At 45.3% G+C, this 24,696-nt stretch overlaps 6 protein-coding genes across 11 annotated transcripts in view; 3 read left to right on the forward strand and 3 right to left on the reverse strand.

Annotated features, from left to right (window-relative positions):
• Positions 1-88: 88 nt before the first annotated feature.
• Positions 89-4,726, reverse strand: LOC120454462 (nuclear pore complex protein DDB_G0274915). Of its 2 annotated transcripts, none has more exons than XM_039639778.2 (4): positions 4,446-4,726; positions 4,212-4,376; positions 3,681-4,098; positions 89-3,617 (listed from the first exon to the last, which is right to left on the reverse strand). In XM_039639778.2, the coding sequence occupies exons 1-4, from the start codon at positions 4,517-4,519 to the stop codon at positions 363-365; spliced, it is 3,912 nt and encodes a 1,303-aa protein (XP_039495712.1). In that variant the 5' UTR covers positions 4,520-4,726; the 3' UTR covers positions 89-362. The 2 variants fall into 2 exon arrangements, with proteins under 2 accessions (XP_039495712.1, XP_039495710.1); XM_039639776.2 differs by having other exon boundaries at positions 4,212-4,379.
• A 92-nt stretch (positions 4,727-4,818) lies between these two features.
• On the reverse strand, positions 4,819-6,647 carry LOC120454465 (zinc finger protein 24). Its single transcript, XM_039639784.1, has 4 exons — positions 6,430-6,647; positions 5,413-6,365; positions 5,241-5,351; positions 4,819-5,184 (listed from the first exon to the last, which is right to left on the reverse strand). The coding sequence occupies exons 1-4, from the start codon at positions 6,544-6,546 to the stop codon at positions 5,070-5,072; spliced, it is 1,296 nt and encodes a 431-aa protein (XP_039495718.1). The 5' UTR covers positions 6,547-6,647; the 3' UTR covers positions 4,819-5,069.
• Positions 6,648-6,867: 220 nt separating this feature from the next.
• On the forward strand, positions 6,868-8,609 carry LOC120454470 (transcription factor Ouib). 2 transcript variants are annotated; one of them, XM_039639801.2, is made up of 4 exons: positions 6,868-7,067; positions 7,128-7,546; positions 7,605-7,850; positions 7,923-8,609. In XM_039639801.2, the coding sequence occupies exons 1-4, from the start codon at positions 6,957-6,959 to the stop codon at positions 8,074-8,076; spliced, it is 930 nt and encodes a 309-aa protein (XP_039495735.1). In that variant the 5' UTR covers positions 6,868-6,956; the 3' UTR covers positions 8,077-8,609. The 2 variants fall into 2 exon arrangements, with proteins under 2 accessions (XP_039495735.1, XP_039495736.1); XM_039639802.1 differs by having other exon boundaries at positions 7,605-7,791; positions 7,923-8,084.
• Positions 8,610-8,697: 88 nt separating this feature from the next.
• LOC120454467 (zinc finger protein 354B) lies at positions 8,698-13,735 on the reverse strand. The gene is made up of 11 exons (XM_039639787.2): positions 13,356-13,735; positions 12,549-13,297; positions 12,227-12,472; positions 12,068-12,169; positions 11,886-11,928; positions 10,132-10,350; positions 9,947-10,072; positions 9,373-9,881; positions 9,173-9,307; positions 9,004-9,114; positions 8,698-8,944 (listed from the first exon to the last, which is right to left on the reverse strand). Exons 1-11 carry the CDS (start codon positions 13,488-13,490, stop codon positions 8,815-8,817), a joined length of 2,505 nt encoding a protein of 834 aa, XP_039495721.2. The 5' UTR covers positions 13,491-13,735; the 3' UTR covers positions 8,698-8,814.
• LOC120454468 (zinc finger protein 233) lies at positions 10,581-12,006 on the forward strand. Its single transcript, XM_039639788.1, has 4 exons — positions 10,581-10,780; positions 10,837-11,474; positions 11,533-11,667; positions 11,738-12,006. The coding sequence occupies exons 1-4, from the start codon at positions 10,658-10,660 to the stop codon at positions 11,955-11,957; spliced, it is 1,116 nt and encodes a 371-aa protein (XP_039495722.1). The 5' UTR covers positions 10,581-10,657; the 3' UTR covers positions 11,958-12,006.
• Positions 13,736-13,917: 182 nt separating the features above from the next.
• LOC120454469 (microtubule-associated protein Jupiter) overlaps positions 13,918-24,696 on the forward strand; it is a 29,910-nt gene continuing 19,131 nt past the window's right edge. For 2 of the 4 annotated variants that reach the window (XM_039639796.2, XM_039639798.2), the window contains exon 1: positions 13,919-14,125. In XM_039639796.2, the coding sequence (XP_039495730.1) occupies positions 14,082-14,125 (44 nt within the window). In that variant the 5' untranslated portion in view covers positions 13,919-14,081. Of the gene's footprint in view, positions 14,126-24,696 lie in introns of all 4 variants that reach the window. The other 2 variants (XM_039639791.2, XM_039639799.2) reach the window with 2 other exon arrangements.

The raw sequence follows: 24,696 nt of genomic DNA on the forward strand, positions 1-24,696 counted from the left end.
ATGTTGCGTTTCTTTTTTAGTTCACCAACACGATACGATTGACTGAAATGGGGGAAATGTTCCAAATTGAATTCTAACACTTTTGGCGTTCATACGTTAAATCTTTATGTTTGTTTCCATTTTATTTGCTCTTTTACGTTTCTTATAATAGTATTAAATTATTATTTATCATATTAGTCTATACTTTAGGGACATTCCAAAGAGAAGTCTGTCAATTACATTTCACAGAACGAACCAGAGTTGATTTAGATTTGATATTATATATTACATACCGGACTGCCAACTACTCTTTTTTAACCATAAAAAATAATAATTTAACTAGCAACACAATAATAAGCTACAAATTAACTTCTGAAGCGCATCTATTTCTGCAGCCGCCTAGTGGCCTTACGAATGGGCCGACTCTCTGGCGTGGGGGCAAATAAGTTTCCAGCATTCGCCTGCTGAGCTGGACTGGCGCCGCCGAAGCTGAAGCCCCCTGCAGGATTGCTTGCTTGCGGAACAGGCGCTGGACTTCCGAAGACATTCGGGGCTGGAGTGCCTCCTGCGCCACCAAAGCTGAAAGGCTTTGCGGTATTTAAGCCCTGATTACTGGGCGGCGAGGCGATGCCCCCAGCAGATGCGCCGCCAAACGAGAAGGGAGCATTGCCGGCTGTGGCGCTGGGTGTGCTCTTGGCGCCACCAAATGAGAAGACTCCTGGCTTCGGTTGGTTTTGGGTAGCGGACACTGCATGGGCAAAGAGGTTGCCGCCCAAGGGCGCTGCGCTGGGGGCCGAAGCCGGAGTGCTACCTCCAAATGCAAAGGGCTTATTCTGATTAGTTGAGGGAGCTGCTGGTGCAGCAGCTGCCGGAGAACCGAATCCGCCAAAGCTAGGTGCTGGAGTAGGAGCTGCCGATTGTGTGGTTGAATTGTTGCTGGAGAAGCTGAAATTAGGTTTCACCACTCCGGTGTTGGGGCTTCCAAACATATTGGTGCTAGCAGAGTCCTCCTTCTTGGTGGCCGTGGCAAAGGAGAAGCCACCAGCTGGTGATCCTGCTGCTCCTGGTGGTGCTGCCTGGGTGGCGGTGTTTCCTCCAAAGTTGAAGCTTGGCTTGCTGGCGTTGGCGGGGCTGCCAAACAAATTTGTTCCTGTTGGCTCCGTGGTATTTTTGGCCGCAACGGCGGCAAACGAGAATCCTCCTGAAGCTGTAGAAGCTGCCGGTGCAGGGGACTGCGCGGTCCCACCACCAAATGTAAAAGGTTTGGCGGCTGCCACTGCAGGTGTCGAAGACTGTTGCGTTGATCCACTTCCAAACATGGGTGTTGCGGGCTTCTGAGCTGTGCTAAATCCAAAGGCGCTGTTTGTTGGCGTCGCTGTGGCAGATGTCACCGATGTTGTTGCGCTTCCAAAGGCAGGTGGGGCCGGCTTGTCCGTGCCACCAAAGCTAAATAGCCCACTTGGCTTGGCTACAGAGTTGTTGTCAGCTCCGCCAAATGCAAACATTGATTTGTTATCCTTATTTCCACTGTTTCCTGCGTTGGCTGCTGCTCCTCCAAAGGCAAAGGGCGTACTTGGAGTTGCGCTTTGTCCGAAAAGGTTTTTCTGGCTTGCTGGAGCTGGTTCCGCCGCTTTTGAAGTGGCCGTCCCTCCAAATGTAAAGAGATTGGTGCCCGACGAGCCTGCACCAGCCGCGGTTGTTGTAGCTGGGAACCCAAATGGCTTGGGAAGCTCGGCGGCGGTGGTTGCTGCTACATTAGCTGGTGGCTTCACTGCGTTTCCAAATCCGTTGTCCGAATTGCCGAAGATGCCAGGCTTAGTTGTCTCGGATTTGTTGGCCACGGGTGACATAAAACCTCCGCCTAGGGGTTTCGCTAGGCTTCCAAATACCGGTGTCGGTGCAGCAGTAGCTGGTTGAGTGGTGCTACCCCCAAAACTGAATACAGGCGGCTTGGCCACAGCTGCATCGTTTCCGTTGGTTGTGGCAGTTCCTGAGCTTAAATTGCCCGATTGTCCAAACGAAAACATTGGTTTGACCGCCGTGGTTGGTTCTCCAAATGATGGCATCGTTGTTGTTGTAGTGCTCTGGCTGGTGGCGGCGCCTAACACTGCTGAATTCGGCTGGCCGAAACTAAGCGATGCAGTTGTAGTGGGAGCAACGGTAGCCGTCGTTTTGGGCGCTGCCAGTGCGAACATAGTTGTAGATGTGACTGGTGTCCCAGGTTTAGCAGTACTCGCCAGAGTCGTTGCTGGGGTGTCCAATTTGAATCCAGGGAGACCGCCTACTGTGGGGCCATTGGCAGGCGCTTGTCCAAACGAGAATATGGGCTTTGAGGTGGTGTCATTAGTAATAGTGGTAGTAGTGCTACTAGTGGTATTGGTCGCATTTCCAAATGTGAATGATGGTGCTGCTGTGGTGTTCGGTGTGCCAAAACTGATCAGTGGTTGAGCTGATGTTGCTGGAGTGACGGGTTTGGCTGGTAGCTCAAACTTGGCTGGGATTTCTGCTTGTGCTGCCGGTACTTTGTCGGTGGGTTTTGGTGGTGTTTGTTCCGATGAAGCAGCGGGCGGCGCAGGCTGACCAAGTACAAGTTTGGGCACTGAACTAGTGATATTTGTGTTTGGCACATCTGCTGGCTTTATAACCTCGTTACTTAGTATTACCGGCTTGCTGGGCGCTGAAGTTGATGTGGTTGCGGTGGAAGTTACAGTCGTTGTGGATGTGGTTACAGAAGGAGCTATGATCGGTTTGATGGGCGTTGGAAGAGTCAGAGGCGCTGGCGATGGCGTTTGCTTAGGCGCTGGAGCATCTAGTTCGTCCGGCTCTCCTTGGTACAGTTCGCCCTTCAATCCACTCAGCATAATAGCCAGTTTGGTTTTGTGAGTGCGTTCTACGCTAGGGTTCTTAACGCCCAGCATGGAATTCTGCTGCTTGGGCTTTACAAACTGAATGCCCGCATATTCGCCAGCGTCTACTTCCGGGCTACTCAGATCCGGTCGCGGCTGTTCCGTTTTAGTTTGAGACTGTCGCGCATTGAAGAGAGTAAGCTTAGGTTTCTCCGTCACCTGCGAAACCACCACTGAATGCTGCTGGTCTGTCTTTTGTATGGGAGGTGCCGAAATGGCTCGAGAAGCCGGGACTGCCGCCACTGCCGGAGAGGGCATGCTCAATGCCTTGCTAACAGTTTCTGCATCAACTTTACGTTGAATTTTGGCCACATTTTCGGGCGAGTTCTCAGGTGAGCTTCCTCCACTGACTAGTGTGTCGTTTCTGCTGTGCTGGAACCTTTCCCGCAGGTCCAACAGCTTCCTCTTGTTGCTGTGACGCCAACTGGAACTCAGCGAGGAAGCAATGTCGTTGCTGTAGCTACAGTTGGGCCGTTTGGCCACCTGCTCCGGAGATTGTGTTGGAGAGACGTTTCCATTCGAGTGCATATGTTGCAATGCAGGAGGGGCAGCCGACACAGATGTCGAATGATGCCTGAGGGGAACCGATACTGTCAGCTCTCGTTGCCTTTTAAAGGACTGACTCTGCTGTTGCTGCAAATGATGTAGTTGCTGTTGATGACGGTGATGGTCCACAAAGTCCGCACTTCGCTGGCAACTCCTTTTTGTAAAGTCATGAGGCTGCTGCGTATCCTGAAAACAAGCGAAGCCTAAGCCGGTGTCCTTTTCACAGGATGCTTGATGGCTTATACTTACTCCCGTATTTATGCGCTTCCGGGAGATCTCCTTAAGCTCCTCCAGCACGCTTCTTGTTGGCTCGCTCTCATGCTGTGGATGAGGTGGGTGCAAGATTGGTCGATTCTCCCTTGAAAGCTGCTCCTGTTCGCTGGTCTTTTGCACTACACCTGCCAAGGAGTTGGAGCGCAACAAGCTTGGCAGCGTGTTGCCGGAATAAAAACTACGCTCTGGTGGTGCAATCTGCGTTATCGAAAGCGTTGGCGCCCTTGACTTGTAGGGCAACGGGGAAGCGGGCGCTCTGCGCGGCTGCGTCAGTGGGTTGTACAGATTGCTGGCGGACATGCTGCGCTGCAGACCACTGCGTCCCCCCAAGCTGCTCTCATGGTAGGCCACCACTCGGGATGCCAGTCCGCTGCTATGCACATCGGCAAAGGTTCTGTAAGGTGAGATTATTTGTATTTATTGCATACTGGGAAATATGTATATATAAATGCGAACTGTCGTCACATGGTGAAATGGCACACAAGGACATGAAGTCGTTTGGGTTACCTGGGATCCACCTGGCTGAGGTTCAGTTTCTGTCGCGATATGGCGCTGGGCGATGTGGCAGTGCGGTTCATCAACGACCTCTCCGGAGTGCGTGTGCCATTGAGCGAGATATTCGACCCCCTGGGACTCAGTCCCCTCAGGAAACTACTGGCCGTCGGACGATTACTTCTGAACAAAGGAAAACAAATTTGATTAGTAACCGCTTCGAATCCAGTTGAACAGGTGGTGTCTCACATCAGCGACGCGTCAATCCGCGTGGAATCCGCCATGGGTGACATGCTGCTCAAGTTAAAGCGACGACGCTCCATGCTGCCGAAGGTCAACAACCGGTTTTCTCACAGTGCAGTCGGGCGGAGGGGAACACTTTTGGCGGGTGGATCAAGCTGGGTCGTTAAGGATCGTATGCAATCCTCTAATCTTGACAGCAACTTTATTTTTTAGTTTTATTAACTCTAAAGAGAAATGCAATGTGAAATTCATACGAAATGATAGCTGTGTGACCGTTGCTGAAGCGCCAAAATATACCAAAAGTTGACAGCCCTCTGGAAAAAAGAACTCAACGTTTGTATGATTTATTTAAAACAATATTTTTTATACTTTCACCGTCGAATTTATTTAGAAATTATGGTCAATTCTAAAACAATACTAAAAAATCTTACTTTCGCTCAAAATGCATATTTCAACATGTCAGCGCTGCCACCTCGGAAACTTATCGGCAGGGCTGCAATGGTACGCGTATCGATTATTGAAGCGGGTCGCTAGCATGTTATCGCAAATTAAATGTTGGCACATGAATAAAAATATTCTTTTAGATCTTATATTTAATAATTGTTTTTCAATAAAACACACTACAACAGTTTATAATTGCTGATCCTCCGCACCCATGTTTCTCGCTTTAGCAGTGTGAAACTTGGACCGCAGATGGGCCTTTAAGTGGGTGTTGCGCTGGAAGGATTGATTGCAGATAGTGCAGCTGTAAAGAAAATCATGTTCATATTCGGAATACCAACACCTAATTAAAATACTCACGTAAAAGCCCGCACTCCCGAGTGAATTAGTTCGTGCCGCTTGCGCCCAGAAGCTGACTTAAAACTTTTGTCGCATTGATGACAGCTGTAAGGCTTGGCATTGGTATGAATCCTAGAAAGGAATATATTTTGTTTGAGCTCCAAGATCAAGGATATAAGAAACCTTTACTTACCTTTCGTGAATAAGGCGCGTGTTACTATTGTGGAATGCCTTGTTGCAAAACCGGCAGGCGTAGGGCTTCTCGCCTTGGTGAAGGATCCGGTGGTGCAGTGTCATCAGATGGTCGGTGTAGAACCGCTTGCCGCACTGCTGGCAGACGAAGTTCTTCTTGCCCGTGTGCCGCAACATGTGCAGCTTGAAGTTGCTCTGGTCGGTGAAGTGCCGGCCGCATTGTTCGCAGACACAGTCGCGTTTACGCTGCAGCCGCTTCCGCTCTATGATCTGTTCCTCGGTCATGTTCTTCCACGTAACGTACTGTTTTTTCCGCTTGGGTTTCTTGGTCGTTGCCTCCGTTGAGCCACTGTTTGCTGTTGACTGACCTTCTGCACTCTTTAACTCGGGCAGTGGTGAGTTTGGGTTCGAGGATATTTCGTATTCATTCGCAGTTTCAGTGAAATAGGCACCGTTTTGGGCCTCCATGAAGTCCTTGTTGTCCGAGTTACTGTCGTCGTTGTAAATATTCTCAAATTCCTTCTGTACGCTTGAGATTAGGGATTCGGCATCTTGAGAAACCTCTTCGGCTACTTCCAGCTGAACTGCATCCATATCTTGAAGCGCATCAGCATCTTCAATAGAATCAATATATTGGTCCTCATCCAGATCTTGATGCACATCAATATCACGATCCGCATCCTCATCTATGGATTCTTCAAAGTATTCATCGACTTCCCCGAATGGATCGTTCAGCTCATCCGCCGGCGATGCCAGCTCCTCCGCATCATGTTCTTCCTTTATTTGTAGACAGTCTTCATCATCCTCAGCCGGTTCCTTTCCTTCGGGAGATCTATGCTGCTGGACGAGTTGCTCCTGCGTTTGGATGCACCGCTCCCGGAACACAATAGCTTGGTTCAAGTCCAGCGTACAGCAGGCGCATATGCAGCTGGGCAGCTCTGGATCATTGTGGAGCTGCAATCACAGAATAATTTACACAATACACACAGAAGGAAAACTATTTCCAATTCGAGATTACCATTGTGCCAGTTACAAGATTTATGTTTTGCAGCATCGCCTCGTTCTCAATGTGAAAGAGATTCTTGGGCATTTTGTTGTAGATGACGCTTCCGCAGGTGCGGCATTGAAGCGTCATTATGTTAGTTCAAAATCAACCAAAGTTTAGCCCAACTTTAGCTTAGTTCGAATATAAACAATCAATTGTTTTGTAAACGCATCCGCTCTATATATATATATGTGATGCAACAGCTGATTTTGTTATCGATAAAATCGATAAGTGCGGCAATGCCATGGTGTCACTTAAATGGTTCAAAAAGTGCAATAAAGGTTTGTAGATCTTAGAAATGGGATTAGAAAATGTAATTTTTACTTTGAATACTTCAGTTTATCAAGAATACGGTTTTGATCCCTGTGCAAAAACTTTGTCAGCGCTTATGTCTGCAAAAGTTAGAGTGACCATGCAAACAGCTTAACGACACATTTCGCAAAAGCTGCAAGAGTTGTAAACAATAAACAAATATTTAAAATCAACACCTAAGAGCCGAGATGCGAATTCTAAACTGCCGCATTTGCTCTAGATTAGATGCTCCAATTGACCTCTTTGATCCGGAAAACGGTCATCTAGTTCGTCAAATTCACTCCATTACTGGAGTCGAGGTACTATGTCTATAAATATTATCCAATCAAGGCACTTAATTTGCTATTTATATTTGCCAGCTAAACTGCACAAACGAGATATCCGGCCAAATGTGCACGGGGTGCCTGGGCGATCTGCAGACAGCCATTAAGTTCCGCCAGCGCTGCATCATAGCCGAGAAACAGAATCTTGAAAGGATTGGCATTGAGTGCGCAAGCAAGGATTGCCCCACAGACCCAATAATATATGAGCACATTGATGATAACCAAATTGAGAGCGAATTGGACGAGTCCAATGTAAGTCCCGAAGTCGAAGATCTTCCAAAGCGAACTACTGAAAAGCTCTCAGCACCAGTTAGTTGGAACCATCAATTGCCAATTGGAGGCGATTGTGGTCCATATGTATGCGAAGATTGCGGTAGGACTATCAACAACAAGGCGAACTTTCAGGAGCACTTGCTCAGGCACACGGGAATTAAGAATTTCCACTGTGATTTTTGGTAATTATCTTTCATAACCATTGGGCTAGCGTGCCTAAGATACCATTTTTCTCCTTAGGGATTGCGAAAAGAGTTTTGCCACCCGAAAGGAGCTGACCAGCCATATGCGTACCCACACGGGCGAGCAGCCATTCGTGTGCGTCTACTGTCCACGTCGGTTCTCCTCTTCAAGCGCCCGTCAGGAACACCATCGTCGCCATCGGAACGATCGCCGCTTCGAGTGTGACATGTGCGAGAAGAGTTTTGTGAGTTCCGGATGTCTGAGCAAGCACAAGATGACCCATGTGGCCACACGGAAGCACTAGTGCGCATTTCGATTTATGCCAACTTCACACACTATTTATATTACACCTTTTCACACATCTTGATTTTACAGCTGCTACGTATGTAAGAAGCACTTCCAACGGATCTCCCATTTGATGACCCACTTGTCTACCAGTATTCATAAGCAAAAAGCACAGGAGGCAGCGGCAGCTCAGGAAGCTTGCCACCTACAATGTAGCTGCCAATCTAGTCATTATACTAATTAGCTATAGGAAAGAATCTTAAAGTTCAGCGTCCTTTTGTTCGACAAAATTATTTCAAAGTTAAACTAACATTTAACTACAGGGTATGAAATCGATTTTATGCCAGTATTTAGCATTTCTGACATTTATAGCAGAAACGATTTTGTTAAAATTCTTGCTTCCTTAAGAAATAGAAGAACAGCCGAATCCAGCCCGCCTTGCAAAGGCTATTAGCTTTTGGTATGAAACGTTACAAGTTCTAAACACATTTACTTGTCTTATAAAAAGACGATATATTAGTCCTGTGCCATTCGAATTTTATGTCAAGTTTAAGCTTCCAAAAATTGTAACCACGTCTTCGACAAAGCACAAAGAAAAGAAACATTAACAACGCACACACGTCTAGTGGCCATAATGATCTTAACACTACCAAATAAACGCACAAAATTAAATATATGTGTATGTAATTAAAAAGTATTACCAAAATCAACGAAACTAATAAGTGTACTTCAAAAAAATATAATATTATTTACATTTACTGAATCTTGAAGCAATGTTAAAATACTATTCTGTCAATTGCAAAAATGAATAAAAATATTTATGTGTTCTCAAACAAGTTGTTTAACGAAATACTAATATTACAAATTTGATTATGTCACACATCCGGTCGGACCATTTGTACTCTCTTTATTTTACAATATACATTTATTTTAATTTAAATTAAAGAATTATCTAGCAAAAATTGTATTGCATGAGTTGAGACTAATAGATCTCTGAGTGCCGCATCGGTTCGTTATTCTGGTGGTTCCTTACAGTCTGTTGGTGGGTCATCGTGCCGATATGCTGCTCCAACTGGTGCTTGCGGGAAAATGTCTTATTGCACGGCCGACAACTGAAAAATTAATAGAATTTTGAGTTATCCATGATTGAAACAGTTCATAAAGCAAATACAGAAAAGGCTTCTCGCCCGTGTGGGTGAGCATGTGGTTTTTTAGCACGTTGGAGTAGGAGAATGCCTTGCCGCATGTGGAACAAGTAAAAGGTCGCTCGTTTGTATGGGTTCTACAAAAGGAATTTGTTCAGTTAATATGAAGATTTTTTTGAGGAGTTAAGGCATCACCTTTCGTGACGAATATTGGAGCTGCGATCTGCAAACGAGCGGTTGCAGTATTTACACATGAATGGTTTCTCGCCCGTGTGCACTCGGATATGGCGATTTAGCTCGGATGGACCCGCAAAGGTTTTACCGCATATTCTGTAAAGTTTACGTACGGTTTACATATTGAAAAATAAATGGTTCATATAATTTAAGATACTCACTCGCATTCAAATGGTTTCTCGGCCATATGACGACGCATATGAATGTTGAGAGCCGCTCGCTTGGAGTAGATATTACCGCAGATCTCGCACATAATGTTCGTGGAGGACTCCTCGGGAGAGGACTTGCAGCTAGATTGAACTGGCGCTCGCTCTTCGCTAAAACTGCGTGAGTGTCTGGAGCTAGCACCACGGGGACGGCCACGTCCACGTCTAGCCATCCGCGTCTTTCGCACCTTGGTTTTGCGGCAACGCTCGCTGGGCTGGTAGTCGCTATCGGTGCTATTCGGCACCAGCAGGTCATTGTCGTCCAGGTCGTCGACCACAGTGCTAATCTCGTAGGCCTGAGTCGTTTCCGGAACCCCATCCTCCATGCGCTCCTCCATTATGTTCTCCATTTCGATGTCTTCCTCGACACCATCGATGAAGTCGTTCGCTGATTCGTAGATGTACTCGATGTGGTCCGCCACTATGTGAGGGACCTCGTCCGTTGGCTCCGACTTCATCTCGGCCTGCCATGGTTTCGGATGAAGTTGTTTAATTATACATATGTAGCTTAACTCAGCTCTATACATACCTTGACTACATTGGTGGCAAATGTTCGCTCGCTCTCCTGGCAAAGCTCCCGGAACTTGTGGGCACTGGTAAGCTGCTCCACGCAGTTGAAGCACAGCATGCTCGGGATGTTCTGAAGTGGAACCAGCTGGAAACACAGAGTGCGATAAGTCGCTGGGCTTGAATTACAGGTGCATCCACATGTACCTTAATGCTGCCCACTTCCTCAATCTTGCGCACCAGCTCCCTGCACTGGGCGTCGCTGTCATCGAACAGGGGCGCCATCGCCTCCGAGTTGATGTCCTCTGTCAAACAGATCCTGCACAACATGTACTCGGGCATGATTTTCCACGTCCTGGCCGTCCGTATGCTTGCAATTCTGAAATAAACAAGCGTCTTGGAACTTTTCCCAGGGTTGTCATGCACCTAAAACGATAAGTGGCTATCGACCTTGCTATCGGCATATCGATTGATTGCCAACAATTTGATCTTAATAATTACATCTTAATCTTTAATTAAAGAAACAGGTGAACCAAATGAAATATTTATTTTTAAGTCCTCCAAATAAAATAAAAGTACAATTTTAGGAAAAAAAATAACAAATAAATTCCGAACGATAGTTGAATAACATAGTTCTTATTTCGCGTGCTTGACAACCCTTTTACTTTTAATGCAATGCTCTGGTATTTGAATCGGCATTTGACGCAAAAGAGGAGTTCCCGTAGATCTAACGATGGAAATCAGTATAAAGTGGAGCATGTGCCGCACTTGCCGCAAAAAAGGATCGCAGTCCACGTTGCACTCGCTCTTTGAGTCCGATGCCCACAAGCTGCTGATCTCCTATGCCGGCACAGCTGTGAGTACTCCTTTTCTGTTTGGCTTCCAGTAAACCAGTTACAAATGATCTTCTAGGTGGAACCGGATGATGGACTGCCCGATCAAATTTGCGCAGACTGCTTAGAGAGACTGGAGGAGGTGGACAGATTCCTTAGCAAGTGCAAACAATCCGACGAGCACCTGAGATCCCTCGTTCGCCAAACTCTGTCCTCTGCAGAGGCATTTCAGACGCTGGAGGACAAGGACACGTCTGGACAGAAAAAACGCACCAGGAAGCAGAACATTTCAGGGAGACTCATTGATGAGAATCCCATTATCTTTAAGACTGATGATAATTCATCGAAAACCGCAAAACACGAAGAGTTCACACCTGTAAATAAACATTCAAGCGATTTTGTGTTCGTTTTGAACGTAAATCCGGAAAACGAGAACACATCACAGGAAGACTATACCATCTGTGACTTGGATTTGGACAGGGAAAGCACCGATCACAATGACTCGGAAGCATATTCGCAAGAAAGCAGGGCTGCTACGGACGGTGTTCAGGAGGATAGTGAGGAATACGAAACCACTGCCGAATACAAGATAGATCTAGGAGTGGCATGCGTGCCGGACAAGTACAGATGCAAGATCTGCAGCAACACATACCCCTATGTATCTCAGCTAAATGCGCACATGCAGATGCACCGCAAGGAAAAGGGCCACGAGTGCGAGTAAGTATCCGTGATATATTATGATAATAATGATACATAGAGAACATTTTTGATGCAGGGTTTGCCAAAAGACATTCAGAGCCGCCTGCAACCTGAAAACACATATGCGAACCCACACGGGCGAGAAACCTTACAAATGTTCCTACTGTTCGCGCCAATTTGCCGACAGCAGCACTTATCGGAAGCACCAACGGTATGCTTCACATCAAATATTTATATTCTCTACTGCATTTGAGTTCTAATGTTAATGTTCATCATTTTAGTTTGCACACGAATGAAAGACCCTACGCTTGTAACATTTGTGGAAAAACATTCTCCCTGTCCACCTCTCGTAAGGCTCACTACGTACTGCATACGTCTGAAAAGCCTCACAAGTGTCTCATCTGCAAAAAGGATTTCCGATTAAAGCACCAACTCGTCGCGCACGAGAAGTCTCATGCGCACCTTCTGGTAGCTAAAGAGTACAGCGACGTGGTGGAATAGTTAATAAACATAGCTGGTAATTTATGAAAAAAAGAGGCTTTATACTGAAGAGAGGCTTTTACTTAAATTCTAAAATTATTATACTAAATTAGCTCTCTAGCAATTCCGACGAGCTGGGAATGGTTTGCTCAATTTTATTTCGGTGGGTGAGCGTTTGCAGATGAGCTTTTAGCTGGTGCAGCAGGGTGAATGACTTGCAGCAAATGTCGCAGCTGAAAGGTTTAAATTATTAGTAATGAAGTTATCTTAATAGCATTGTTCTTCTTTACTTGTAATTCTTCTCGCTGGAGTGCGAAAGGATGTGATTCTTGAGGATGGCTGTGTGCGTGAAAGTTTTCCCGCACTCCTGGCAGGCATAAGGACGGGTATTGGTGTGTACTCGTTCATGGCGAACCCGTTCGCTGCGATCGTAGAAATGGCGGTCGCAGTACATACACTTGTATGGACGGTCGCCCGTATGACGACGGATGTGTGCTCGCAGCTCGCCCATTTGTCGAAAAGATTTGGTGCAGATTCTGAAAAGCAATACGATTTTAATATGTACAAATGCTTGGCCCATTTATGTCCTCGTTAAACGTATCTATGACTTACTCGCATTGGTGGGGCTTGTATTCCGTGTGGGTCATCATATGGGCTGTGAAAACCGATTTCTTGAAATAGACGTTTCCACACAGGTTGCACATAAACTTGTCCTCGTCCTTGCTCTTAGACTTGCTGCCTTTTTCCTTGGCGTTGATTTCCTTGCGTTTGAATTTGAGTTCGCCATCCGGTTTCCGGGGCCTTCCTGGCTTCCGTTTGTCCATCTTAAAGCTGGGATGTGGTGAAGCAGCGCTTGGCAGGCGAAGTTCCTCGTCCTCGTACTCAACCTCATAATACTCATCGTTTGCACTCGATAATTCTTCGACAAACTCACTCTTATCATCAATAAGTTCTTCCATTTCTGGATCTTCAACGTAGGAGTCCATGTGGGGAATCAACATCTGCTCTGAGCTCTCTGTAATAGGCTCATCATCCTCAATCGATTCGTTTATGATGTATCCATTATAATCAAGAATTTCCTGTGACTGCTCCTCCAGCTGTTCATCCCCCTCCTCTATTGCGGTGATCTCGTCCTGGTCCTGGTTCTCTGAGCCTAGTTTCAACTGTAGGTTCTCATACAGGTACTCCATATACTCGGCATCGCTTGCCTGGGCCAGAGCCTCTGGTCTTTCCGATTCCGAAAAACTTGTTTCCCAGTAGACTTGCGAGTTTAGGCACATTTGGCGAAAGTTGAACCACATGTGGACGAATTCGCAGCAGCTACTACAGGACTTTTCCGGCAACTGTGGGGATTGCCGAACCTAGGGGAATTGGAGCACTAAAATGTGATATACAACCCATCTATTGAGCTTCACTCACCTTAATCCTACAACACAGTTCCAACTTTTCCCTAAGGTCACTTTCGCCTTCATCCTCAAACAGGGAGCTCATTTGGCCCTCTTCGAAATCGCCCAAGCAGATCCTGCATCTCAGAATCCCGGGCATGCTGGACATCCTGGCCAGCGGTTGTGTGCAAAGGAGCTGATAATCAAGGCTTTTCCAAATAAATCAGTTGTAAACAACACATTCGGACCTGCGCTGTGTGACCGAATTCGCTGGTAAAAACAATACCAACAAGGCGTAGCACACACAAGTATTTTAAATTAATTTCATTTGGAAGTTATCATTAATTATAATCATATTTTAATATGTTTATTAAATTTTTATAAACTAATTACAATATTAGGGATAAGCTCCACGAATATGATGTGTATTTCAAATATTATTAACAATGTATAAATAAAAGGCCTACTAACTATTAGCTATAAATAAGCTAAAAAATATTCGACCCCCGGCGGTAGTTTCGTAGCTCCGCCACTGCAGCTGTGGTATTTTTTAGTACCTTTCATTTTCGGGCCGAAGGCGTGATTTAGCGGTTCGCTGGCAGCCACACTTAATTCGCCTTTCGAACTGAACGAACGTGCCGCGGCATCTGCAATTTCCCGTGCATTTCCACTTGCATTTTGTGTGTTTCACTTTGTTGCGTGTGTGCCAGTTTTCTATTTAATTGTTACCAAGCGTCCAATAAGCGACTAAAACAGCAAGATGATCTCCAACTTTGATTGCACCGATAATCAGGCCAGCAGCAAGTAAGTACTTAAAAACGAGAACCAGCAGTTGCCGGCATTTTTGAAAAATGTTCCACGCGTGTGTGTGTGGGTGTGCATGGTGGTATTGGTTGGGATTTGCAGATTTGCAAAAACAACACCGAGTGCCGTTCTTTGCTTCTTCCTTTTTTTTTATCGTTCCGTTGGTTTTATTGTGTGCTTCCTCCGTGAATTCTCTTCCACTTCCGTTCCGAATTCCTTCCCCTATACCCCTTCGCCCATTTATTCGCACAATGCGTGTATTGATCTTTTATTGGCTTAACCACCTATATAACTGTTCTTGGGATTATGATGATTCCTATTCGATTTCGGAACTCCATTTCCCGTCTGTTATGGACTCCTTAGAAAACGCCCTTAACAACCGATATTTGATATGTGTGCTGCCCCGTAGGCAACCCCCGCTGTCAATAGGACCTCACTTCAGCTGCAACCGGGAAAATGAAAATGACCATTTTGAGTAGTTAGTACATGCACGGGCATTCTCTCGTGTGTGTGTGTGTTTGTGTGTTGTGTGTGCTGCACAGTGGTGGTTCTAGTTAAGTGCACACTGCAATGTCAGCAAGTGTGCCAGTTTCCCTCCCCCACCTCCATTATTATATTGTACATACATATATCACATACATAAGTATATCTAGCGCATCAGCCGATGGACATCTCGAACCCTGACCCCGAACCGCACCCCTCTTCTATCGCCTCCTTCTATGACTGCAAGCGAGGTGGCGCTTGTTTTTGTGTTTTCCGTTCTCTGTGCCAGTTTTCAAATTGGTCATCACTCCACTACCACTGGGCCGACCATCAAAATAGCTGAAGTAGGCGAAAAACCGGGGGAAACTGTACAGGGCCCACTCAAAAGTGTGGATCAATAAAAGTTGGACCTTAGAATACTTTACTTATTGTTTATCCAATTTCTAATCCATTTCCATTTCCATTTATTTAGGAATGGAAGTTTTCAGTTCAATTGGCATTCCCTATTTATCTTTCTGCTAATTTCCCATAAAGAAAATATACAGAAATAGAAGCCATTATAAGCAATCTTATAGAGTGACTCTACCAGGCACTACGCTTAGTGCACAATAATCAGAGCATTTGTTTATAAATGAGTCAATTGTGCACTTTAGTTTAGTAAAATACCCAAAAATAACCCTCTATTCTTACAAAGGAACTTTTATGTTTTCAAGCAACATAAAAATTCTATAAGAATTTATAGATACTATTCCAGCTATTTTTAACTCGTTATAGAGTTATAAAGCAATCTAATTTTAAACGACAAATTTCCATAAAGAGAAAATCCTTAGCTATTTATGGACACTATCTCCTCCGCTCTTGACCTTTGCCAAATCTCCGGATTGCCCAAGTAAAGCAGCCAAGTATGCGAGCACTGCTCCAAGTGGCCTCCTTGAGTCACTCGCAAATCTGCCGGCAGCTGTTTCGGTTCGCACTTATCATCATAATACGGGTAATTGCCGCGATAGATGATGAGTAATTGCAATTGAAATCGATGGCGTTCTCGTTTCTTCGTCGCTCCCTGACAACAGTGGTGGCCAGTGATTAAGGGCACACTCCTGCCCACCGGACACCCAAATTGTTGTTTTCCCGGTAAAAAAAAAAAAACCCGTGTCCACAATATATCACAATATGGTGGATACTTTCTGCCCCAATATCGTCACGTGCCACACTGGGTGCTTAACTATATTTAAGTATAGTCACGCGATCTGCTAGTATTCCTGTATGCCTTGTGTATCTGGCCAAGAGCCACTGCAGCGAAGTTTGAGGCTGAGTGGCTGAGTGGCAAGTGCATTGAACCCGGGACACATTGCATGTTCGCCGGCTGCCGCTGTTGTTGTTTGACTCGCCATAAAACTAAATGTCGATTTTGATTGCCTAGCCGCGACTAGTTCGGCCAGCAGTGGGTTTGGGCTTATGATTGGCTCAGGATTGGGCGCAGCCCTAGAATGAGTCAATGGGTCTAATTCCCGGCAGAACCTCCAGAGAAAGCTGCACAGCCACAGCCACAGCCAGGGAATGCAGCCGAGTCAGCCTATCAGCCTAGCCGCACCCAAAATGCAGACAGACGGGCCCACATTAATCCGACATAGGAATAGTGCTAGATCTACACTAACAAAATTTCTTGAGTTCAGAGGCTCTAACAAAACGGTGGCCAACGGCTAAAAAGACTAAGAACTAACCATAAAAACTACCAGGTCATAAATAACAGCCGCTTACATTTGCATAATAGTTATACAATTTAGAAGCCCTATAAATATATACACAATTGGATGGTTTGAAAAACAAATTTGAGTGTAGTGCCAGAGGAGGAGTTTTAGAGTTTAGTCACTGACGCATTCAACCCACGATAAGCAACCCCGACAGAGGCCATAGTAGGACATATCTGTCATGTTTTCCGTCCTCTGTCCTCCGTCCTCCGTCCTCGGTATCTGTCACTGTTCCAAATGCATTTGGCTCTTGATGTTGGTCAGGGTGGGCCTGGCAGATAAATGGTTTTTCGTTTTTTGTGTAAATTAGGGAAGCCCTAGCCCGTCACGTTTCCTGTAGAACAGGGAGATCTTCATTATTTTCAGCCGTGAGTCATGCCCAAAAGGCAACCCAATTTATAGATGGATGATTAATGTAGGAGGGGGTAACATGAAAACTAGAACTTATGCACTTACTAACTGGCTCTATGTTCTATTCTCTCTCTTTGCAGGTAAGTCCATGTTTACGTCACTGCGATGTCCTTATTTGGCTGTAGTTCCAGTACATAAACCAAAACCCAGTGGTTTTGGCTGCCGTAGATGCGAATCTCAAGGCTGTCTGCGGGGCCAATGCTAAACGCTCCAATAAGCAGACAGCTGGGTTTCTTTGTGGCGTCTATCTGCGCCAAGGAAGTCGAGTCATTGAGTGACAATTTCGGCAACATTTCCGCTATAATTGGGCATACAACGCCAGGCACTCGAGCTCACTTTCGGCAATTGTTGTTAAGTAATAACGCGTATCTCTCTCTATGCCCCTCGGTTTGGCTTGGACCATTGGCCGCCTTATAAGGCCGGCCGTTTGGATTACCCGTTTTGCATAGCTATCTGCATCAGCTTGCCATTTGCAGAACGATCTGTTTGCGTCGTATCTGCCTTCTGGCGTTTGTTGTACATGGGCGATTACCATTATGGTTAGCTCTACGCCCTCTGCTTGTCTATACAGAGGCGGCCATACAAATAGTAGAGCACTTACAACTGTTCCATGTTAAAAGTGGTTCACTTATACTACTTATAGATTGCTTTGCGATATCTGAGTTAAGTTCAAGACATTCCAAAAAGCTTGTTAATAGCGAAATGGTATTCCGTATATAATTTAAGCCTCGTAATTAATACCTTGTTAAGTGTATTCCCATTTCTCTTCCATGCTTTCAACAATGTTGCTTACCATTTACAAGCGAAGAAATCTTCCGTGTGTGAAATTAAGAACCTGGATAATCAAGTTTAATTTGCTGCTCTATTATGCCGACCGCAAGTGTACATGGATCAGGCTCCCCAACCCCCTTTGGTTATGAATATATTGCCGAACCGCTGTCTCGAATCCAGAGATCCAAGACGCGGATCCCTGACTCAGCAGCGCCGCTGATGGAAAACCTTTCAGCCAATTTTCTCTCCGGCCTCGCTCTTTGTTGCAATTTGCAGTTTCGCCAGCTGGCTCGACTCGGGTTAAATGAATTGCTCCCACACAGAGCCTCGGATCCGATGTATTTATAAGTTGTGCATATTTGCATTGTGGGCCGTGCTCCTCGCCCGTATCCACCGTAATCGGCAGGCTTCACACGTTCCATTGCGATTTCTTTGTGAGACTCGAACAGGGTGTGTTATTCCTTTGTTGCAGCCAGACGATTCCCTCGTCTGCCCTGCCTGCCTGCCTGGCTGCCTTGCTGTGAATCACTGATGAGTGTGTGTCGCCTGCTCCTGGGCTGCTCAATTATGCGATTAACCCGCTACCACCTGCATGCCGATGCCGATGCCACTGCCGTTGCCGTTGCCATTCCCGTTGACGCTGAAGCTGATGTCAAGGCACAAACGCAAAACACAAAACTGCCCTCGTCGGCTGACTTTTGGACCTTGAAATCAGACAGACGCCGTCGTCGCCACCCCCATTTGCGAAAATGTGGAAATCCCCCAAGGATTAAAAACAAGGCAATTGAAGCAAGGATTCGCAAGGGTTGCTCCGATGCCGCTGCATTTGGAAGTGCACTGGCTGGCTGGCTGGCTGGGTGAAGGCCTCCGGCGGATCTGGAGCAGGAGCTGAGTGGGATTCGTGAAAGTGAATTTGCTACTCCACTTTCGGCCTGCAGGGGTTTTCCTGCCACTGCAACCACCACCAGTTATGGAGACCTCACTGAGGGTTGATTCCCAGCATTGCAATTCCCCGGGATTATGCACAAATTAAATCAATTTCGGTGTTAGCATGTTCCGTGAGTAATGAAGGTGGGGCACTCAAAATCTCTTCAGACAGGCGGGAGTTAAGGATATTATGCTAGAAATTTCTCTGGAAAGAATGAATAACGTTAAGTTACACTCATTGGTTTTAATCATCACTTTTATATATTCAAAGATTCTTTTGTCTCTGGAAACTTCTCGGGTAACTGACACACCCCAGATGAATTTTTATTCGCTGATTTCTGCAGATCTTCTGACAGTGAATTAATTTACGCTTAATTGGTCGGACCATAATGCCCATAACTCAGGCCCAGTTGCATAGAGATCATTTTAAAGATCTTTCGCCAATAACAAACTGGAAATGCGAAATGCGATCCACTGAGTCAATGACCACAATCTGGGTTATTCCATGCAAATTGTTTTTTGTTCCGACAACGCCCCTCGCGAACCGATCTTCCACTGGCGATAAGTTCAAGTGGACTTCTTTAACCAGTTCACAGCACAATTCACCATTCATATCAGAGACAGTGATACATCCTTCGAGGGACATTTTCTATATTCCATATGGAAATATAACTATGTGAAACTTTACAAAAGCTGTGCGTCTCATTCGCTTGACTCTTGGCATGATTTATTTTGACATGCAATGAATTGAAACTCTGTCTCAGCATCCAATTAATTCTCATTTAGCGATCACCCACTGTCTTGGCAGTGTGCAAATATGGTTTATAAATGTTTGCCCCATATTATTTAAATGCTGAGATATAGCGTGTGTAGTGCGCTGCGCGTTCGTTTCTGGGGCTCTCGCTTTTGTGCCAGATCATTGGCACAGCTGCTGTTTAGATAGCGATACTTGCAGCGGATAGTGGACACAGGGGGCAGCGGGGCAAGTTTAAGCCAAGTCCATTGACTGTAGATGATGATTATGAGGATGACAAGAGAAGTTTGTGTTTCTGCGTCTTGCCCCCAAAGTTCGTTCACTCTTGACACTCTGACTGAAATGGAGAAGCCGGGATTCGCATGCAAACAGTGAGTGGAGTGGAGAGGACTGGAGTGGAGTGGCATAGAGGACGGAATGCATACATTCATATATGCACATATATGTACACACAACATCCGATGGCCTCTGACAGCTCATCCTCCCCGCCATTTGTGATTTGTGCCGCGTCATTTGTGCCAAGTGGTCCCCGAGATGATCGAGCACCATCCAAGGAGCTGCGTTGGCTTCCTCAAATCGCTGCCAAGGGATCCAAGCTCAGCGCTCAGCGATCAGCAGTTCGCAGCTAGGTCGCTCCGCTCGTCTTTCAATTTGAGAACTGATCTGCAAACAGGTTCCAAGAGTCCAGCCCATCGACGCTTTCTTCCGTTCCGCTAAATTCCTTTGTCGCTCTTTGGGAGAATCGGCCGAGAACCGGCTGTGGCAGGTGCCCCACTTCGGCTGCGCTCTCCCCCTTATCGGAACTTAATTCCTGGAATTAGTTTCCAAGACGGCGCTGATTGAAAAACATAAACAATCGAGAAATGCGGGCGATTGTGGGACAAAATTCATCAAGGGGTACATCGATTTATGATGGGTTTATCAGGCCGAAGCCCGAAATCCGAATTCTGAATTCCGAATTGTTTGTTTGGGAACCCCTATGTGGGATGGTTATTTGAAAACTCTGTTTGAGTTTCCTTGATTATTATTGTCGTCTCGCCCATGAATCCCAGCGGATGTAAACAAAGCAAGTCGATAGCAGCCGGTCAAGATAACAGATGCACATGAATGTGAGGCTGCCTAAGTACACACAGATCGGCATTTATTGGCGCAGCATGCTGGCAGCCGGGGGTTAAGGGTCAAATTAGGGGCAAAACTTCGAGATAAGACATTAACCAGTTACAAGAAATTAGGGTCCCTTATCAACATTTAGTTAGCAAACTGAGTGTTTAAATGTGCGGCAACATTTCGGTGGCGCCCTCTGTGTGGCAATTGTTGAAACGCAGATCTGGCAACCCTACGCCTGGTGCATAGAGAACGCGCTAGGTGGCGCCTCAAAGCCACTCTATGTCAAATACATGTAAAATGTAAAAGTAAAAACTATTTTATTAATTTAAAGATTTAAGTTTAAAGATTTTTAATAGCTTACAGAAATAACTAACTTGGGGATCCTTTTTTTTCAATTCAAAAATGATTAAAGGAATCATAAAATATAATTTTATTTAGACTTAAGGAGATAACAAACGCAATATTTTTTTTAATTACAAACCAAAGAAACCACGTATTTGGGTTTTCTCATTTGTTTTTTTTTATTAATTATTATTAATTCTTAAATGTGAAAATGGCATTGCAATTTATGTGCAATTGGGGAATATCGATGTCAGTTTGGTGCCGTGATCCATTGATAAGTGCGTTAGGAGCTGCTGCCGCGGTGCTAGTTTGATTGATTGATTGATGGATTGATGAGTGGAAATGATTGACTGCTCGGCGAATTGAATTTGCATTTTGCACATTTTGTTGGCCAAAAAGGTATGTTTGTCCCGGTTGCAAGATGGGGAAGCCACCAGAGATGATCGATTGAGCCTGATATGCAGTTGATGCAGATGCACTGCAAGAAATAACTAATAAGGTGGTGCTATAATTCACTTTGAATTGTATACGATCAGCTGCAGAGAACATAAAACAATTTTCAAAAAATAACTTTCTAGTGCAGCCCAATTGAATTTGGTTTATAGACCTAGTTTCGTTTTGGTATACCATCGTTTTGATAGCTTAACAAAATTTATTACGAATCCGCCATAGAGTGTCGAATTATTACGTGCCGCATTAGTTGCGATTGTTGCAATATATTTTCTACGATCTACCATTTCCCCGCTAACTTAAGTCATTTGTCTAATATTTTTTGTTGGATGAGGAGACTGGGGGAAGTCGGCGCACAGTTCGTGCCACAATTGCACTTTTGTTGCTGTTGCTGTGTGGCTGTGTGGCTGCGGCATTATCTGCACACTGAAATCGGCGTAAATAATTACCATCGTTTGAGCGCAGTCTGCCAGCGAAAACGATTCGCATCTGAGACGGAGCTGCAGAACGAAAGATGCAGTGGAAAATAAAGGAGTTGAGAATGAACGGGAATTCCTAATTTAATAGTAATCATAATGAATGGAATGCATTTGAGCCAGCAGCTCCCAGCTCCCAGTCGTAGATACTGGGCCATCTTTGGGAGAGAATGGAGCAGAGATCAGATCACTGCCTCCTCACCCAGTTTACTCCATATATACGTATATATATTTTTCATCTCGCGCTAATGTTCCGTTGGCATGCCAAAGATGAGGCGCGAGATGAGATGAGGATTGGGATTGTGATTCCGATTCGGATTCGGATTTAGATTCTGGCTCTGACTGTAGCTCAGCTGCATGCCACACATCGTCAAACGATCCAAACTGATCCGGGATCCCAGTTGAGTTGTGTGGAGTAGAGTGGAGCAATGGGGCAATGCGTAGTGAGAACCAGTTGCGTGGAGCATTTCATCTAACATTTGATTTAGTTTCCAGGAATTTCAATTAGCTGGGAAATGGGCAACGCATTCAGCCAGACTTCTTCGGCTTGCGGATTATCTAAGATCTGCTCTAAGCTGGAAAAGAATTTCCATCGCGACGCCGACGACAACGACGACAGCTGCATTTTCCTCTTCGCTGCACGTACCACTGAATGTGAAAAGTGCTGACACACACGCGCTCCATTCAACCGCCCATTTCTCCATGGGTTATCATCTCCCCCAACCCGGTTTTAGTGGATTTTAAACTGTGTTAACGCTCTGGTCGGAAATATTAGTCAGCGGAGTGGCCGGCAAACGTGAGTTTCCCAGAATTAGCCATAAATTCGTTGACATTGCTTGGGGTCTGCGACTTGGCTGCGAGTTAATTACAACCGAATATGTGAAGTTAAATGGCAAGCGTTGTATATATACATAAATAATAAATCCCACGATTCCTCCTTGATTTCAAAGACTATATAGAAGACTAGTGAGCCAGGGTGTTCTTGCACCTTAGGGATTCTTTGTGGGTCACCAGAAGTCGTGACTCTGCAATTAGGAGTGATTTTAAGGCATCCTTTCCTTTGAAGGAAAATGCTTAGTTGGCGGTTAAGCCATATGCAAAGGTCAGTCGTAGTTTAAAGTTGTAGGAACTCGCTATTTCACAAGTGCCCTAATAAACACGTTGATGAATATTTATTTACCCTCCGGTCTTTTCTTATTTTGACCATAAAACTTATTTTGCATAGCTAGCACATTTTTAAACACTACGCAAAATGGCTAGCAATGCGGAAAGTAAACAGATTAATCTAACAACTAATTGAGAAAAATTACGTTCATATTTTTATCAATGCCACAATACTTTCATAACACTTTCAAATTTAGACTTTGGCGTGCTAAAACGGGGAAACAGCATTTAGTAGAGGGCATCATGTAGTCGGGAATCGTTCTTAGTGGTTTTAATTAAGCAGACAGTGGAACAAATTCAAACTCGACGTGCCTTTCACTCGCTCAATAAACAAATAATAATTCAGCGGCCGCTCCTCGGTGACTTGCCCCCCGTTTCGCTGGCTGGCTTTATGTGCAAACTTTTCACTCCACATCCAACTGGTGCGGGGAGAAATTGTGGCTCCGTAACCGAGACCAACCAATCCGTAGTCTAAGCCAAAGACGATCGAATAGCCCCCAAAATTGATCCCCAATTTCAGCGCTAGCCACTCGACTTTGGCCTAATGGCTAGGCAAACACCACCCAGCCCAGTCGAATCCCAATCCCAATACCAATCCCAATCCGATCCGTTCCGAGCTGGAGCTTGGAGTGCGCCGAATCACGCACTGCACTTGACCATTATCCGTCTCCCAGCGCTGCAACAGCACAGCACCTTGAATGCACCTGAGACATGCGATCGTCAGATGGGGTTCGAAATAGCTGCGGGTCCATTGCCACCGCCGGCATTGTTGCATTTGAATAGCAACGCAGATGGGGGGAGTCTTGTAACTGCTGCTGCTGCAATTATTCAACTCGCAGGGAACGCCGCCGACGAACCGAACATATGTGTGTGCATATCGAGCCCGCCTCTCAAAAATTCCCATTCAAAATTGCAGCTTTAATAGATTTTCAGCCACTAAAAATAACTGGCAATTTGAAGTTATAGTAAGTTGCATAGTAGTTGAATAATGTACAGCCACAAGGATCATTTAAGATTTATAATCAATTTCTATATACGGGCTGTTGATGTGCTGCCCACTTTTAACTGCATATTTACAATTGCTTTATGTTTAGATTCCGACAAAATCGCTAACTATAAAATTGCCATTTATTGCGGCATCAATTGCCAAGTTTACAGAGTTATAAACACGCATAATTGCGAATGTGAAATAAGTTCGAAATCGATGTAATCGAATTTGTAAGCCGAGGTCTCCAACCCACGCCAATCCACGGAATTGGCTTGCTCATAGAAATGTAGCCCCGCAAATTCATCAACAACGGCTGGCAATTGTTTTAATTTCACTTTAATTTATCGCCGAGAATGCCCAATTTAAAGTTTATGCCACAACTAATTGAAAGCGTTTTTGGGACCTGGCCCACGGCCTACGAACCTTCAGACTACAGACTGTAGACCTTGCCTCCAACTCCGCATTTGATATATTCCCAGCACCATATGTGAGTTGCAAATGCCGCGAAAAGTTTTGTGCATTTTCTTCGGGAGGGGCGGGGAAAATGTCAAGGCAAATGCGGTAATGCAGGTAATGTGAATGGGCGTGGCGGCGTAGAAAACTTACTTTAACCGATTAAGATAATTCTCGGAAAGTTTCCAAGCGATCGATCGATAGGCAAAGGCATTTCCTTTCGAGCGAATGCAAATGCAAGTCTGAAAGTTTTGAAAGTTTTTGCAAAAGATACTTTACTCGTATGTATCTAGGGGTTGGGCAAATGCTCTAGGGTTGCAGAACGTTCCAAGTGGTCTGCTGCCCATCTCGAGCCCATTAAAGACGCCTCGGGAGCAGCTCTCTAGCTTCCTTATGGGGCTAGGCTAGTCTGGCCAGATCAAGTGCCAGACATTTTATTGCTTGAACAGACGCAGCATGAACAGGCGTATATATACGAGACTCATCTGGAAATGTTG

This window comes from Drosophila santomea, chromosome 3R (genome assembly GCF_016746245.2).
Source record: "Drosophila santomea strain STO CAGO 1482 chromosome 3R, Prin_Dsan_1.1, whole genome shotgun sequence".
Taxonomy (NCBI): domain Eukaryota; kingdom Metazoa; phylum Arthropoda; class Insecta; order Diptera; family Drosophilidae; genus Drosophila; species Drosophila santomea.

What these genes read in the sequence shown, in the direction of transcription:
- LOC120454462 (XM_039639776.2), bottom strand. Translation starts at nt 4,519, where the DNA reads ATGGAGCGTCGTCGCTTTAACTTGAGCAGCATGTCACCCATGGCGGAT. An exon ending in CGGATTGACGCGTCGCTGAT is followed by an intron (nt 4,380 to 4,445) that starts GTGAGACACCAC and finishes TCCTTTGTTCAG; the next exon opens with AAGTAATCGTCCGACGGCCA. An exon ending in CTCAGCCAGGTGGATCCCAG is followed by an intron (nt 4,099 to 4,211) that starts GTAACCCAAACG and finishes CTCACCTTACAG; the next exon opens with AACCTTTGCCGATGTGCATA.
- LOC120454465 (XM_039639784.1), bottom strand. Translation starts at nt 6,546, where the DNA reads ATGACGCTTCAATGCCGCACCTGCGGAAGCGTCATCTACAACAAAATG. An exon ending in ATCTTGTAACTGGCACAATG is followed by an intron (nt 6,366 to 6,429) that starts GTAATCTCGAAT and finishes CTGTGATTGCAG; the next exon opens with CTCCACAATGATCCAGAGCT. An exon ending in TCGGGAGTGCGGGCTTTTAC is followed by an intron (nt 5,185 to 5,240) that starts GTGAGTATTTTA and finishes TTTTCTTTACAG; the next exon opens with CTGCACTATCTGCAATCAAT.
- LOC120454467 (XM_039639787.2), bottom strand. Translation starts at nt 13,490, where the DNA reads ATGTCCAGCATGCCCGGGATTCTGAGATGCAGGATCTGCTTGGGCGAT. An exon ending in TCCAGCGAGAAGAATTACAA is followed by an intron (nt 12,170 to 12,226) that starts GTAAAGAAGAAC and finishes TAAACCTTTCAG; the next exon opens with CTGCGACATTTGCTGCAAGT. An exon ending in GAGCAAACCATTCCCAGCTC is followed by an intron (nt 11,929 to 12,067) that starts GTCGGAATTGCT and finishes TGTACTCTTTAG; the next exon opens with CTACCAGAAGGTGCGCATGA.
- LOC120454468 (XM_039639788.1), top strand. Translation starts at nt 10,658, where the DNA reads ATGGAAATCAGTATAAAGTGGAGCATGTGCCGCACTTGCCGCAAAAAA. An exon ending in GAAAAGGGCCACGAGTGCGA is followed by an intron (nt 11,475 to 11,532) that starts GTAAGTATCCGT and finishes TTTTTGATGCAG; the next exon opens with GGTTTGCCAAAAGACATTCA. An exon ending in ACTTATCGGAAGCACCAACG is followed by an intron (nt 11,668 to 11,737) that starts GTATGCTTCACA and finishes TCATCATTTTAG; the next exon opens with TTTGCACACGAATGAAAGAC.
- LOC120454470 (XM_039639801.2), top strand. Translation starts at nt 6,957, where the DNA reads ATGCGAATTCTAAACTGCCGCATTTGCTCTAGATTAGATGCTCCAATT. An exon ending in ACTCCATTACTGGAGTCGAG is followed by an intron (nt 7,068 to 7,127) that starts GTACTATGTCTA and finishes TATATTTGCCAG; the next exon opens with CTAAACTGCACAAACGAGAT. An exon ending in GTGGCCACACGGAAGCACTA is followed by an intron (nt 7,851 to 7,922) that starts GTGCGCATTTCG and finishes TTGATTTTACAG; the next exon opens with CTGCTACGTATGTAAGAAGC.